We start from the raw sequence: 16,666 nt of genomic DNA on the forward strand, positions 1-16,666 counted from the left end.
ACGAAAAGAATGTAGGAAATAATTATTTAACTTGACCAAATATGTAGAAAGAGTGTAAATTATCCAAAAAAAATGAACAAACGTGATAACCATTAAATAAAGTTTATTTTACTTTTTTCGTATATTCTATAAAAAATCATCAAAATCTCGTACCCCAAATTTTCTTCGGAGGTTATTCACCTCCAACTGGATACATTTATCTGATGCTTCCTCTCACTCTTCCCCAAAATCCGAAATCGATTGATATTCTTAGACTTTTACATTATTTATAGATATCGTAAGTATCGGTATCTCTGGCGTAAAGAATAAAACCCAATTGCCACACTTCGCGGTCAATTTAAACGGCAAAATAATAAAAGTTGTACGGTTACTTCAAACTACTTAGTGCTGTCTACACAGTTTCTTGATCTGTTCTGACATCAATGGTCAATCATTTAAATTTTGAGTGTAAGGGAAACTAAGCATTCTCCACTCATATTTGCCGGAACATTTTCTTATTCTGAAGAGTTCCCAATAAATAAAGACTTACATACAATATACTATTGTAAAACAAATTTTTCTGTGAAGATAAATATCCTCGCCATACAATTTTCAATACTTCAAATGTAACACCCAGTTTCAAAAAGACAGTTATTGAACCATATATATCTGTTATTAAAACTATTATATATTTTTCAAATTCCCCGCTTTTACTTAAAGATTTACTTAAAATATTTTATACGAATTGAGTAGGAATAAGAATAAACCGAGGAATAAACAAATCAATGTTTTTTATTGACTTTATAAGATTAGATTTAAGATCAGACTATTTTTATTCACGCAAACAAATGGAAGGGGCTGAATTAATACAATTTAATGGTTGTGAATAAAGCAATGTCCATGAAAAAAAAACATCTTGTAACACACATCATGTGTTTTTCGACAACCAATGACAGACAGTAGACGAAGTACGAAGCAATGTCCACACTTTTTATTATTAGCGACATTTTTAATGGGTCGGTTAATTGTCTCATAAAAATAGCTTCAGGATTTAGATTGATTGCGAATTACGTTTCTTTCATCCTCCCAGAGTCCCAGAGGTTGGTTTCGCTTGTGTCAGATGGGATTCCAATGCTCTGAGTAAATTGGAAAAAACATAAAATTTAGGCGGGTCACGAATTTTATCGTAAACATTAAAAAATGATTAACACACACCCGAATAACGACCAATTAAATTTTACTGGTGTAGTCGAGCATAAATATTTTTGCTATTTACAGTTTTCAACGCGTGACGTTAATTATAGGGTATTAGGGTCACTAGAGGTCCAGATGAATGAGACAATAATGCTAAAAAAACGAAGTGAAGATGCAGATTTTGGTTATTTTTCTTTGTAAAATACCGATCACGGCAAAAAGTTTTTTTTTTCCCAAATCTAGTATGTACATATGCTAATATGTACTTGTATACAGATGTCATTTTTGGCAAAGTATATAACCCGAAGCAAATACCTATGCTCTAATTTTTCAAGTAATTAATTATTTTATTAACTGGAATATTCTTATTTGAGGGAAATGATACGATTTCGATTAAAAAAACTGCTGTTCATATGAGGAAAATCAGCGGAAACTTTGGTTATATCGCAACAACTTGACGAGTCTTAATTTAATCAAACACAAAGTACATACATACAACATACATACAAAAGTAGATCTTTCATGGCATGAAGAATATACAACAGAAATAATCTACTATATTAGTTTTATCTCGCAATATCGTTATTCAATACCGGCTACTTAATAGAGACTCACTGCGAAGGATATATATATGTGTCGTATCAAGATTTCCAACGTTGGTTCAGCATTTGATAAAATGTACCTACTGTTGTTGCATAATATTTTGGCATAAACGTGTATAATTCACTTTAATACATCTGCTTACAAGTAATGCTACAAAATTGGAGATAATTTACTTTTTCTACCTTCTATTATTATGTAACAATTATTTTTAAAACAATTTGCACTGTAACGTGCTAATTGTATTTATTTTATTAGATATGACCAGTTTCCACCATAGACTTATTGAAAAATTCTATTTTGTTTACATGCGCTGAATAAAAGCTAGCCAAGAAAGAAGGCAAATTAGGGAAAATTAATTGACGAAAACCTGGTAGTCTTTTCCGATATCAATCTCGGTCGCTGACGTAGCAACCCGGCACTGAAATATTTGAAAAACTTGTTCCCATATTTATTTAGCCATATCAATATACAGGTCTGGTCGAACTAAACGTGGAGGTGGTAGAAATGTATACGCCCAGTTGAAGAATGCGCGCGCGGGCAAATGGCGTACACAGACAGCCGAACTGGGCGACTGGGCAATAAATCACAGCTGTTGACAAGTGGCTCACAAATGGAATAGCAGTGCAGTGCAGCAATGCGGAATTTGGTGTGATTCAGGTAATTTTAATTTATTATAGGCACCTTCTATTAATCATTCATAGAAACATAAAATATTCAAGTCAATTACTTTCTATGTGAAAGAAAAATGAAATATGCGACAAAACTACGTAAATTTGGAAGAATTCTATTATTCGGGGTCATTTGTTATCTAATACAATTAACCTCTGACAAAATAGGTCAAATGCCACAGCATTCCTGTGCGTTAATGAAATTTATCACACCATACTAACTGCTGTCACATATTTCTTAAACAATTCTGGCTAAAAGAAATTCCATATTTTTAATTCATAATCCTAGTAACAAACAAGTAATAATAAAATAAAAATAATAACTGAAAATGCCAGAAATAAATAATCACAAACAATAATCATTTTTGACCTCCCGATACAAGTTGACATTTCCGCATTCCCAGGATAAATCGAAGTTAATGAACATGTAATTGCAGTGATTCATAAGTACCTAAATGTGTATTATGGAAAATAAGAAAGTGGCTCGGAAATTGGATAAAATTAATGGCAGGTAGGTAGGTAGTAAATGAAAAATTAAACAGGCAAAATATGCATCATGACTAAAAAGCAAGTTATCTCATTTTTAAACTTTCATCACGTTATCTGGGGAATCGATATTTGCTATTTGAAAGGCTTCCAAATAAATTGTAAACAAGATTACTGATGAGATTATTGTTGAAACTGAAATTTGGACCATTAGGCAGTAGAATAGGCAGATTTATAACACGTTAAAAATAATGCCAATTTTTATTGGCCAAGGACGCCAGACTAAAATATTAAATTTAGGACATCGGAATTTTCAATTTTCTTGACGTGATCATGCCGTGACGTCTGCATTTCGCCAGGTAATTGTATATTAACACGATTACTATATAGGTACGTGATCCCAGGCACATTATTATTGATTTCAAAGATAACGCCAAATTATAATAATAAGGCAGCTCATTCTGATCGCAAATATTATCCCAGGAAGTTATTATTTAAATGGCCGAAAAAGTTACATACCTGTGTTACAACAAAGGAACCTTTCCAACTAAACAAGGGCTTATGGAACATTAAGAACTGCAACTTCAACTTTCCCATGTCGTCAGTCACTCGAAAACTGTCTGCGAGGGTGGTTATCCAGTTCACTACCTCCTCATTTGCATAAGTAATCAACCCCTGCCCGAACTGGTGTTTACCATCCATGACAAAATTCAGTATACCCCTAACGGAGTTCTCAGTCAGTAGGGTTTCTTCGTCTAGATGGACTATCCAGTCACTGTCACTAAGAATATTTACCTTATCCTCTAGGCAATACTGTAATGCACGTGCTTTGAACAAAGCACCAGATTTCGTTCGATACTCCTTAGGTACAACTACTTCGCGGATTCTCCTACGCTGATCGAGTCCTACGGGTTTATCGGATACAACTTCAATTAAAAAGTTCTCTAGACCGGCATCTAGACACTTGTTCATATTTCTATTAACATTGTTTTTCACTAATTGCGGGAAATCACCCCGCGTCACTACTCTAATGCAGATGAACGGAGCCAATAGAGGCGACCCTTTCAAGACCACTTTGTCCGGAAAGGCATTGTAAAAAGTCAATCCGATAAAGTTAAACAGCACCTGGGGCAAAGGTAAGAATGTTATTAACCGTAATATATATAAAATCGAAGCACCGATTACACCGTACTGCACCCAGGGGTTGATCTCGGTCGCCGGTACTAATGCACCCATATTAAGTACCTTTAAGCCTCCGGAAAATATTTCGAAAACTAAAATAACGGTAAGAAATAGGAGGCAGTGCAAATAGTGCTTCGTTTTACTAGTCAACATTGTGCAGTTTGTGTTAAAATTGCCCTTATAACACGGTTGTCGCTTAATCGAGAGCCAAACTGAAACTGATTTTTTCACTGATCCACTGGTTACACATAAGGCATTTTATGAACTAAAACAAATTTCTGGGGAATATTTAAACTATTTATACTTGAGATGTCGGTTTATTTAACTTTACTTTAGTGCTAAACGCGCCGACAATCTTCTCCAACCGTTCCCCACACTGCCCCAAATATAACTACAACCTGTCAGATGTCAGATGACAGCATTGAACTGTCAGTCTCCTTCAGCGACTGGAAGTTGAAATACCCGTCCCTGTTTACAACGACGAACCTGCAGCAAACTTAAATTTCCTAGTTGCCAAATTTATGAGAATTTACATGTAATGTCAATTAATTGCAATGGCTTTTGTAAACCTTTAAATATCTAAATATTAATATTTTCAGGAATATTTTTATCATATAATTTACATAATTTGGTTATTATTTGACTACACATCTGACTATATAATATAGATTTAATAAAAAAAGTTATTATTGCTGCAACTGTTTATAATCGTTAATCTAGGTGTATATTTTTTGAAATTATACACTATTTCGTATTATATCGTTTTCGTGTTATACCCATTATAATTTTATTATTACTTATTCTTATTATTACTCGTAGGTAGGTTTATAGATGTATATAGGTGAATATCTCCTGTTGAATGAAGTTTAATATTTATTTTGTAATAAAGATTGGGTACATCAGAAGAAGTGACAACCCTGCATGCTTTAAAATAGAAACAGTGCTGTCAACAGAATGCGTGTGTTTTTCCCTAGGCTAATTTAAAATTAAATATTACCAATATTACCATTGATTTTAGAAGTAATGGTAAACATAAGTAGATTTATTGTCTTTATATCCATGCCTAGATATACCTATTATTATTTTATGTCTAATAACTAGTATAAACTATTGTGTGTGCACCTGAGTTGCAATGGGTACTAGAATAGAAATAAAATCAGAATCACTGGCCTCTGTAACATGGATAATAAGTCATTTAGAAACCTTAAATAAAAATAGCAGAAAATATTGCAATCTATAAAAATTGGCTGTGCTTTGTTGGTAACATACCCTGCAGTAGCATAGAAAATATAGGTACCTATTTATTATTATGTGCTGATACCATTGATTGAAGTATTCACTATTTTAGTCAACACCGATACTGTTACATGCATACATACATATTTAAAAAAAAAAACTAACTGAAGAATGTAAATTCACATCCTATACCGATTTGCCAGCCTCAAACTTCAGTAATCTAAATGAAGAAAGAAAAAACTAAACGCACAGGAGTAAATATTTTATATTCCTACAACTGTAGAATTAAATGGTAGAATCAGTAGCTGCTTGTTTTTATTTGATTTATTTAAATAACAGTTTATACACAATACAAACTATACATTTACAGTCTAATGTGTCAATAATGATACACTTTTTAAAGGCCATACTTTGCATAAAGCTCTACTTCTGATTAAACCTTGAGGAACAGGACCATAATGTCTGCTATCTGAAGAGTTACTGGTGTTGTCACCTTGCAACCACACGTGTCCGACAGGTACAATTTGTGATGAAGTAAATCCAGTTTTTATTTTATCACCAGGTAATCCAATTACCCTCTTGCAAATTTGTTGTTTAGGATTGGTAGGACATTTTGCTATAATAATATCACCTCTATTAAATCGTTGCGTTATTGCTGAAATATGTTCTGTAAGTAGTATATCATCGGACACTATTGTGGGTTCCATAGATGGTCCAGAACACTACAAATACAGGTATTATTTAAAATTGAATTACATGTAGTACGCAGTTAAGAATAACTATAGTAAGTACAAAAAGAAAATGGTCATTTACCAGTACAAAATCTCCTACATATTCAAACATACAGTGTGCTACACAGCCATATTTTACTATGTATCCTACAGACCCAATCGTACTAAGTATAAATTTTCTCATATTTTGCAAGAGTATTTTTACAATATATCTACATATTAAATTTTAGGAAAGCTAGTAAATCCATAAACTTAATTCATTATCATTGAAAAATGAATACATTTTAACTTAACCTTTTCACCTTTTGGTGACTGAGACTGAGTGACAGTGACTGACTATAATAAATAGTGACTAACTGACTAGTGACAATGACAAAGACAAAACCATAGAAGACTTAGTAACTTCGTATACTAGTCTTTATGCAACACACATTTCAGTATGATTATTTTAATAGTATTAACCTTAGAACATATACTAGGTGGAGGAAGCATGCTTACGGAGACAATATAGACGAGTATTAGAGAGAGAAGCAGATGGGTTGTATACTCTCTTCCTCAATGAGAGATTGTGTTAGAGGGAGTAGCCAAAGTATAGTCCTTTCTCTCTAGAGTCTACACTTTTTTACACGCAGCGCTTCCTCCGTGTAATATATGCTCTGTGTCAACCATGTCGAGTTCAGTGTGCGTTCATTTCAGGATTGTTTCAGGAAGCCTAACTTTGTCAGTGTTCAGTGGTCAGTAGTTAAAGAATTGACGACGGTTTTATGGTAGTGCGGAAGTTCCGTATTTTAATCCGTAGTCCATTTACAACGTAGCGAATGTAGCGTTCTAGATTGAGAGTAGGCAACAGCACCAGTTTAATTTGAGTTGAGTTTAGATTTAGAAGAGTGTGTAAAGTTCTAGATGATTGTTGAGAACAGTACGGTTCGTTTGTACGAGGAAATACACGGTCGAGATTGTTTTACGTGAAAACTTGTAGCAAAAGAAAATTAAAATTTTGAATTATCAGTACAGTTGCAAATTTTCCAAATCAATTAGTAATTAAGATTTATTGTCAGTAATGCAGTGAGTGGACTAGGTGTTTAAGTTTGACATTTCATTGTCTAAAAATAATATCAGCTACAGTTTTAATTATTATACCTATTGTGATTTAAATAAATTTGAAGTGCCTTGTACCGTACTTTTGGTGTTTTCATAATTCTACAGAAATAAGTGCTTTCAAGAAAGTTGCCCATAGAATGTTGATATAACCCTAGAAAACGAACAGAAAAGGGTAAGTATATTTTGAAGATTTCCTTTGTTTTCTTTCATCCCTTTGTTTAATTAATTCGTTAAAAATGTAATGGTAATGTAATGTTCACAATTGGTAAAAGGTCAATAGAATAGACTTATTTATTTGTGAATAATTGACATAGGTATTTTACATGTACCTACTAAGGAAATGATATATTTTAGTTAACCCCAATGAGTTTATAGCAGTAAAGATGTTCAGTTATGTGTGCTAATTTCTTATCATTTGTAGGTATTGTTAATTTTAATTTTTCACACTTCTTCATTATAAGAATAATTAGAAAATATGCCTTTATGCATTATGCTTATAGCTTATAATTTCTGCAGCAGCAAAAGATAATTATATAATTCACTTTTGATCTAGATATCTTTAAGATAAAAAAATGCTGATATAAGGGTATACATTAGGTAGATATTATGGTCCATCTTATATATTTTCCATCTAGAATGAATTACATATTAATTAAAAATATATCTGATTTATCTATATCTTTAGTCAATCAATATTTTCAAGTACCTACCTAATAGCAACAAAATTAATAATATGTAGGGTATGCTATATTCACATAGGTAAAAAATGATCTTCCGGCACGACCTCTTCAAGGTCGTGTCAAGGTGTGTATATTTTGTGACAAACTTATTTGGAAAGAGGCACATATGATGTAGGTATATTTTTATAAAAAAACTATGTACCTATATTTTCAATTAAATTATAAAAAGTTTTTGTCAATCAAATCATTTTTACAATTATATATCCACCTTATGTAGAACATACGTACATAAAATGTTATACGTGTATTTATTCATGTTCTTAGTACAGGTGCTAGTAGATACTATTTAGGTACCTACCTCGGTATTTATATCAGTATTGACCTATTAGAATATACAGCGTGTTTAAAATTGGATTACTACGTCAAAAACCTGACAAAGGGTAAAGTTGTGCACTTGTGCCAGATAGAGAGAAACCTACTATAGATATCTTCTTGAGATCTTTTTTCTTACGATTAATGAAATGCACTTATGGAATTTTCAAAATACTGTGGCGTCGAAATATTGGTATTCTTAAATGAGCCTTCCGGTATCTCATCACTATGATATAATTGTATGTAGGTATATTGTAGACATATTCATTAAAGTTTTAAAGTTATCAACACAAGTTTAATATTTTAGCCTCAAAATTATCTGATAACATTTGTGCCTTTACTTGAAATACTACTAACGTTTGGTCATAGTAAAAGTAATGAAATACCTACTTCTAATTGTGTTCTCTTGTACTATAAAATATATTGGTACTTGCATACAATTAGATCTCTGAACATGCTGTAAAGCTCCTAAACTGTTTTAAAATAGTTTCCGATAAGAATTGCATATTATTATTTTATATTATCAAGTTCATTATTCTTATGAATCATAATGCTATATTATGCGTTTGTTTACTTTGGGGTTTATAAACGTATAAATTATATTTGCGTTAATATAGGAAAATAGAAACATTGTTAATAAGTAATCTTTTGCAGTTGTTAAATATTTAATTATTTTAAAAGTTATAAATTTACCTAGTTTAAAAATTCTTCTGAGCTTCCATATCATTACTAAATAATTATTATTTTGGTTAGTTATTTCTAAGTTTAGAATAGTGTAAAAAAAAATTAAGAATATAATTGAAATACTTAATTGAATAATAATTAATAACGAAATTATATAGCAAATTTCTTCCAGTTTCCTAAATTAATTATAACATTATTTGAGAAAGTTTGACGAGGTAACTATTATACCATTAAATTATCCACTATTGGGTACTATTGGTTGGAATAGGAAATCTGTTTACTATATAGCACGTTATATAGTGAAATCACCCCGTACTATTGGTATAAATGTAGATATGTATCGTAGTTGTTGACTGTCAACAGAGTTTTTTGACGTTTTGATGATTCTGTAGAATTATTAATTTCATATCCATAATATTATTGTTCGTTTACTTAATATCGCCTAATATATAATTTGCTGTTGTGAGACAAAAATTGAGAGACGACGAGACGACGAGGAAGGTGTAAAGACGAATACTCCTTCTCGAAAAATTGTTACTACTGTTATTCACATGAAGCTGTGTATTGTATTGTTAATTAAAACCCTAGACAAACATTAAAAAGCCTACAATTTGGGGGCTCGTCCGGGATAGTGCCAAGAACAAAGAAAATTTATGAAAGCTGTATTTTAAACTCTATCTTTGATAGGTATAACCTATTTGATTGCCGTAGACCTGATTAGTTCAACCGATTTCTGGACTTAGAAGCTGCCGCTTTGTGTTAACTAACGAAGAATAAACATTTCTCATATCACTCCAGTTGTCATTGTTGGAAGCGAGATAGCAGATAGCCAGCCGTTGCTGCCGTTGAAGACGTTGGAATCGCCAGGTTACATGTTTAAAAAGTATTGGATGTGCTGAGGTAGGAGATTTAATTATACCAATCTTATTAACGCGAAGATTAATGCCTGGTTCAACGATTATGAAAAGAGATTAATGTAACCTCGCATGAAGACTATTGCTGACGTATTTATTTGAATATTTTTCGCTTTGTTGTAAATAATATTTTGGTTGCTTAGGTATTTGTTTAGATACTATCTACATTTCTTCTAAAAGATTAGAGTATTTTCTAAATGTGAAATATTACTTTCTTAGCTATTTTGATTGTCTGTAAAACTGACATATTTATTTATTATTTAATTTGATATATGTAACGAGGAAGAGTATACGTACGTACACGACTTTCGCTTAGTTGAGATTTCGTTTTAAATTTTCTTTAGCATTTTTAAATTTGAATCGAAAATATGACTACATTAGGAGATATAGAGAAAATTGCTCATAATATTAAAAATAGTGCGCTCAAGGCCGTTAAAGCCTTGCACGTGGTTGCGTATGGCAATGAGGGTGAACCGCGAAAAACAAGGAAAGCTTTACGTGCTTTTTCTGGCTATGGGTTCGACGAGGATTCTGACGAATTGATCGAGAAAATAAAAGAGGTTAAAAGAAGTTTAGGGCTAACCGATTTTGTTTCAATTTGTCACATATTAGATCTTGATTATGCCGGTACTAGTGAAGTGTTAGTAACACGAATCTGTTCTTTTTTGAATGACTTGCAGATTGACGATAGAAAAGACGAAGGTGATGAAGAAGATGATGAAGAAGACGAAGAGACGGAAAATGAAGAATGTAGAAACGACGAAGATGACGGAAATGTTGGAGGGGTGCAGACGGTTCCCCGAAGAGCTAACAGAGATTCTTTTGCTTTAACATTCAGAGACGTTGAGGATAGCATAAGACCATTTGACGGCAAAGACGATTATCCAGTTGAGAAGTGGATTGCTGACTTTGAGGAAATTTCGGAAGTAACAGGATGGAATGAACTTCAAAAATTGATTTTTGCGAAAAAGTCATTGAGAGGACTTGCGAAAATGTTTGTTCAGGCGGAAAAAGGTATCAAGACGTGGTCTACCTTAAAGAAGAGACTAAAAACGGAGTTTGAGGTAAAAGTAAATAGTGCCCAAATACACAAATTGCTGATGGCAAGAAAGAAGAAGCGTGAAGAATCAGTACAAGAATATGCATTAGCTATACGCGAAATTGGAAGTAGAGTTAGCATAGAGTGTGAAGTTTTGATACAGTATATCATCGACGGGATTCAAGATGACGTATCACATAAAATTATACTGTATGGGGCAAAGAATTTTGCGGATTTTAAAGAGAAGCTTAAATTATATGAACAAATTAGAACAACCAGAACGCAAGAAAGAAATAATGACTTCAAACCAAAACGGGATGGATTTCAGTCTCAAGAAAAGAGAGTAAGGGATGATAAACCTAAAAAGAGTCAAGTTATATCGTGTTTTAATTGTGGCGCTAAAGGTCATAAGTCCTCTGAGTGTCCCGATAAAGAAAAGGGTTTAAAGTGTTTCACTTGCAATGGATTTGGACATGTGGCGAAAAAGTGTCCTAAAAAACAGTTGAGACGTGAGGAAACGAGTGCGAGTACCAGTACTTCAAATGTAGCAACTATGGAAGTAGTACCCAGGAATAGTGTGAAACTCATTATAGATGGCGTAGAATTGATAGCGCTTTTCGATACTGGAAGTGATATCAGTGCTATAAGAAGTGACATTTATCACTTTTACTTTGGAAATATACCAATGGATAAATCTTTCATCACACTGAAAGGTATTGGATCAAATAAGGTGCTAACATTAGGTTCTTTCGATAAAAAAGTCGTGGTAAATGACGAAGAAGTTACTTTAAAAATTCATGTAATACCAACCGAGGCCTCTAATTTCAAGTGTATAGTCGGTAATGATTTATTGTCTCAAGTAGATGTAAGCTTAAGTGATGGAGAAATCATGATCTTTAAGAAGCAAAAAGAGAACTTTTTAATGCAAATTGCAGTTGACGAAGCAAACGAAGTGGAAACCATTGATTTAAGCCACATCAAGTCTGAGAAAAATCGCAATGAAGTAAGAGAGCTTGTTGAAGGGTATGAGCCGAAGAAGACTAAGGCGACCGATGTTAAAATGAAAATAATCCTGAAAAATGAAGAACCAGTGTATCATAGACCTAGAAGACTGTCAGCGCCAGAAAGGGAAGAAGTAGAGAAACAAATAGAAGAATGGCTGGAAGAGGGGGTGGTAAGACCAAGTTCGTCAGACTTTGCTAGTGCGCTTGTGCTAGTTAAAAAGAAAGATGGTCGGACAAGAATTTGCTGTGACTATAGGCAGCTGAACAGGAACATTGTGAAAGACCGATTTCCCCTTCCCCTAATTGAAGACGTATTGGACAAGCTTCAAGATGGGAATTACTTCACGACGATCGATCTTCGAAATGGATTTTTCCATGTTGCTGTTGAGGAGGAAAGCGTCAAATACACCGCGTTTGTTGCACATCATGGACAATACGAATTTTTAAAATGTCCTTTTGGACTTTGCAACAGCCCTGCTGTTTTCCAACGGTTTATAAGCCACATATTTAGAGATTTAACGAGGAAATCTATGGCAATTTATTATATGGATGATATCATAATCCCTAGTTCCACCGAAGAAGAGGGGATCGACAGGTTGAGAATGGTTATGGAGGTTGCCAAAGATTACGGACTAGAGATTAAGAAAAGTAAATGCCAATTTCTGAAAAAAAGGGTAACGTTCTTAGGATACATTATAGAAGACGGAAAGGTACAACCCTCTGAAGAAAAGACGCTAGCTATAAAGCGTTTTCCGCAGCCAACGACACTGAAACAAATTCAGTCTTTCTTAGGATTGACTGGGTACTTTAGAAAGTTCATACCGTCGTATGCATTGATTGCGAAACCACTGAGTGACTTGTTGAGAAAAGAACAAACGTTTAAGTTCGAAGAAAAACAAAGAAATTGCTTCGAAAAATTAAAAGAGTTACTCTGTAGTGAACCAGTGTTGCTTATATACAAACAAGGGCGAGAAACGGAGCTACACACCGACGCAAGCATGTATGGTTATGGGGCTTGTTTGCTACAAAAATCGGACGAAGATGGTAAGTTGCATCCTGTATATTACATGAGCAAGAAAACCACGCCATCTGAGGAGAAATATCATAGTTACGAACTGGAGGTCCTTGCAATAATAGCAGCCCTTAAGAAATTCAGAATTTACCTCTTGGGTAATAAGTTTAAAATCATAACTGACTGTGCCGCCTTTCAGCGTACAATGGATAAAAAAGATTTGACCACAAGGGTAGCCAGATGGGCGCTGCTATTAGAAGAATATTCTTATGAGATCGAGCATAGAAGAGGTTGTAGAATGTCGCATGTAGACGCGTTAAGCCGCAATCCGATATTAATGACAGTGACTAAAGAATTAATGATTGAGGAAGATGGTGTGCTAAAAAGAATGAAGGTAGCGCAGGAAAGAGATGATTATATCCAAGCAATTAGAAAAATATTGGAAAAGGAGAAATTTGAAGATTATTTTTTGCATAATGGCATAGTCGGTAAATACGAAAAAGGAAGAGAACTAATAGTAGTACCTAAGTCAATGCAAGCCGAAGTTATAAAACGATCGCATGAAATTGGTCACTTTGGTTCAACAAAAACTGAGGAACTTGTGAAGAGAGAATTTTATATTCCAAAGTTAACGGAAAAGATAAAAAAATGTATACGAAATTGTGTATTGTGTATCCTAGGTAGTAAAAAAGAGGGTAAAAAAGAAGGTTGGTTACACCCTATACCAAAAGGTGAAGGCCCTTTACATACCTATCACGCAGATCACTTGGGTCCGTTGCCTTCGACAAATAAAAATTATAAACATATTTTGGCAGTAATCGATGATTTTTCGAAATTTACATGGCTATATGCTACCAAGTCGACGACGAGTTTGGAAGTGGTAAATTGTTTCAAAAAACAGCAACAAATATTCGGTAATCCGTCTAGAATAATAACCGATAAGGGAACTGCCTTTACCGGTCAGGAATTCATACAATATTGTACAGAGGAGGGAATAGAGAATTTGACGATAACAACCGGAGTCCCTCGTGGAAATGGCCAAGTAGAAAGGATCAATAGAACAATAATCCCAGTACTTACAAAACTGAGCGTAGTTGATTCTACGAAGTGGTTTAAATATCTGGATCGAGTGCAGAGGGCGTTAAACTCGACGATCCAAAGAAGTATAAACGCCACTCCATTTGAGGTGCTAGTTGGAGTGAAAATGCGGAACAAGGAGGAACTAAGCATAATAGAGTTAATAGAAAAGGAGATCTTGGAACAATTTGATAGTCATAGGGAAGAACTGAGGTCGGAAAGCAAGAAACAGATTCTAAAAGTGCAAGAAGAAAATAGAAAAACCTACAACTTAAGAAGAAGAGAGCCGAAGAGATATAACATAGGCGATTTGGTTGCCGTTAGAAGAACCCAGCTTGGTCCAGGGTTGAAATTGCGCCAAAAATACTTGGGACCATATGAAGTGACGAAAAGTAAGCCCAATGAAAGGTACGATGTAGTAAAAGTTGGCGACCATGAAGGGCCTCTACATACTAGTACGTGTGCCGAATACATAAAACCGTGGATAAATGATCAAAGCGAATCCGAGTCGGATTCAGGGTCAGAATAGCCGAGTGTAGATATGTATCGTAGTTGTTGACTGTCAACAGAGTTTTTTGACGTTTTGATGATTCTGTAGAATTATTAATTTCATATCCATAATATTATTGTTCGTTTACTTAATATCGCCTAATATATAATTTGCTGTTGTGAGACAAAAAATTGAGAGACGACGAGACGACGAGGAAGGTGTAAAGACGAATACTCCTTCTCGAAAAATTGTTACTACTGTTATTCACATGAAGCTGTGTATTGTATTGTTAATTAAAACCCTAGACAAACATTAAAAAGCCTACATAAATATAATACAGCGTACAATGTTCAAAAATGATTTTTTTTGAGATTCATCGTTTTTAATGTTAGAACGATGCTAAGAACTTCCTGAAGCTGTAACCGAAGGATTTCTGCGTGAAACATTTCTTTGTCTTCCCTTGATTTTTTTGTTTTGGCCATTTTATTTACCATTTTCACTATCTTTTAAACTTTCTTTATATTCGTTTCATACCACTTTTATCCTATTAACTTGGACTTTGGTTTAACTGTTAATTGAACTTAGTTCTACTGAATTTAGATGAATATTTTTGTCCTCATTTTTGTCCAGTTTAGCTATAGAATAAAATGTTAACACTGACATGACTTAAATGGGGTCTAAGTGACGGATATTACAATAATAAGTGTCTGTAGCTCGGTCTATGCTTGCTAAAAAAAAAAAGTGTTAGCCAGCTTAATTTAAATATTCATATATTTTGGTAACTTATTTTTAATGAAATTCGAGATGAAATAATTAATTTAAAACTTATTGTGTAGGAGTTTGTATGTCATGTTCGTATTTATACAAATTTGAGGTAGATTAATTACTTTTTATAACAAACACATTTTTAATTTATTTTATAGGATTTTGGTTTGGCACATGAATAGCTATTTTTAATAATACTTTTAAAGTGTACATAAAAATTAAGATAATAGGTAGTGATAAGTAACTTGATTTGATGCAATTAAATTTTAGTTCCAGAAAAAAGTGCTCATTATGCCTAGAGCAAATAATTATCAGATCTTATACAAAATAAATACGTATTCTTTTCTTATTACATCACAAATATTCTTCAGTTTTGCACTATTTCTTTAGCTTATTAATTAATAAAAAAATGTTACATTTCTGGTAGGTTAATCTAAAGAATCTTAATAAAGCTAGTATGTACTTAGGTATTGTAATTAAATTTATACATTTCACGATATATTTTTAGCTTTGTACATTAAAAACTAAAAGAAATAAAAAACCAATAAAGAATAATGTGCAAATACAGTAAAAGATTCTGATAGTGGTAGATTGGATATAGAAAATTTCATTAGAATGAAGAAATTAAAAGTGCAAGCAAATTTATTTATTTTAATGTTAAACGGTTATATTTCGGCAATCCAGCAAAACGTAGTTATTTGAAATAGAGAATACAACAAGCAAATGCCTTTTAAACGAATGTTTTTTGTAACTTTAGTTTACCCATAGGTGAGATTTATTTTTTACAGTTATTGTTACTACTTTCGCAGCATTAGTTAGTAGTAAAACAAATATCTTTCTCATACTGATAAACATCCTATCCGTGTCGTGTCCTTGAAGTATTTAATTTGTAGAGTGCCGTGTGCATTTTTAACTGATTATGCCAAAGCAATTCTCCTTCAGTCGTACGTGCATTGTGTGGAAAAAATATTGTTAACTGATTGATTGCGTAAAATAATTTTGACTGACTTACACTGTACTCGTAGATGTCTAGCTACGTGTTGTAGCACAGGTAGTACTTATCTATTTGACCAAAATAGCTTATATAAAAACAATATATTAATTGGGCTAGTCAGACTAAGTATGCCATCATTCTTTAGATGACATCTTAAATTAACTCTGGTATTTGTTCTCTTTTAATTTTTGTTATATAAGAATAAAGACTTTTTTTATGTTAGGGATGCTGTTCATGGGAGTGCGGCCCTGTTCGCCGCATCCATTAATATATAGACTGTTTATGTTAATGTCAAGTAGTGTAGACTAGAAAGAATTAGTTACGTGTAAGGGATTTTTGAAGGGGGACTCGCTTGTTGACTTGCTTGACGACTGGTCGAGTATTGTATGTTCAATCTGAATACATCCTATTTTTGAAGTAATTGTTTCGACATTTAATCCTTAATTATCCTAACA

At 33.2% G+C, this 16,666-nt stretch overlaps 3 protein-coding genes across 3 annotated transcripts in view; 1 reads left to right on the forward strand and 2 right to left on the reverse strand.

Moving 5' to 3' along the window:
- The window catches only part of LOC108906488 (beta-1,4-mannosyltransferase egh), a 32,572-nt gene extending 28,034 nt beyond the window's left edge, over nt 1-4,538 (reverse strand). Inside the window, exon 1 of the mRNA XM_018709763.2 lies at nt 3,450-4,538. Within this exon, the coding sequence (XP_018565279.1) occupies nt 3,450-4,265 (816 nt within the window). The 5' untranslated portion in view covers nt 4,266-4,538. The remainder of the gene's footprint in view (nt 1-3,449) is intronic.
- A 1,108-nt stretch (nt 4,539-5,646) lies between these two features.
- On the reverse strand, nt 5,647-6,430 carry LOC108906435 (mitochondrial inner membrane protease subunit 1). Its single transcript, XM_018709674.1, has 2 exons — nt 6,162-6,430; nt 5,647-6,070 (listed from the first exon to the last, which is right to left on the reverse strand). The coding sequence occupies exons 1-2, from the start codon at nt 6,261-6,263 to the stop codon at nt 5,720-5,722; spliced, it is 453 nt and encodes a 150-aa protein (XP_018565190.1). The 5' UTR covers nt 6,264-6,430; the 3' UTR covers nt 5,647-5,719.
- A 516-nt stretch (nt 6,431-6,946) lies between these two features.
- Nucleotides 6,947-16,666, forward strand: part of LOC108906479 (zinc transporter 1) — a 36,545-nt gene continuing 26,825 nt past the window's right edge. The window contains exon 1 of the mRNA XM_018709751.1: nt 6,947-7,352. The gene's annotated coding sequence lies outside the window, so the exon portion shown is untranslated. The remainder of the gene's footprint in view (nt 7,353-16,666) is intronic.

The sequence above is a fragment of the Anoplophora glabripennis genome, unplaced genomic scaffold (genome assembly GCF_000390285.2).
Source record: "Anoplophora glabripennis isolate ALB-LARVAE unplaced genomic scaffold, Agla_2.0 scaffold47, whole genome shotgun sequence".
Taxonomy (NCBI): Eukaryota; Metazoa; Arthropoda; class Insecta; order Coleoptera; family Cerambycidae; genus Anoplophora; species Anoplophora glabripennis.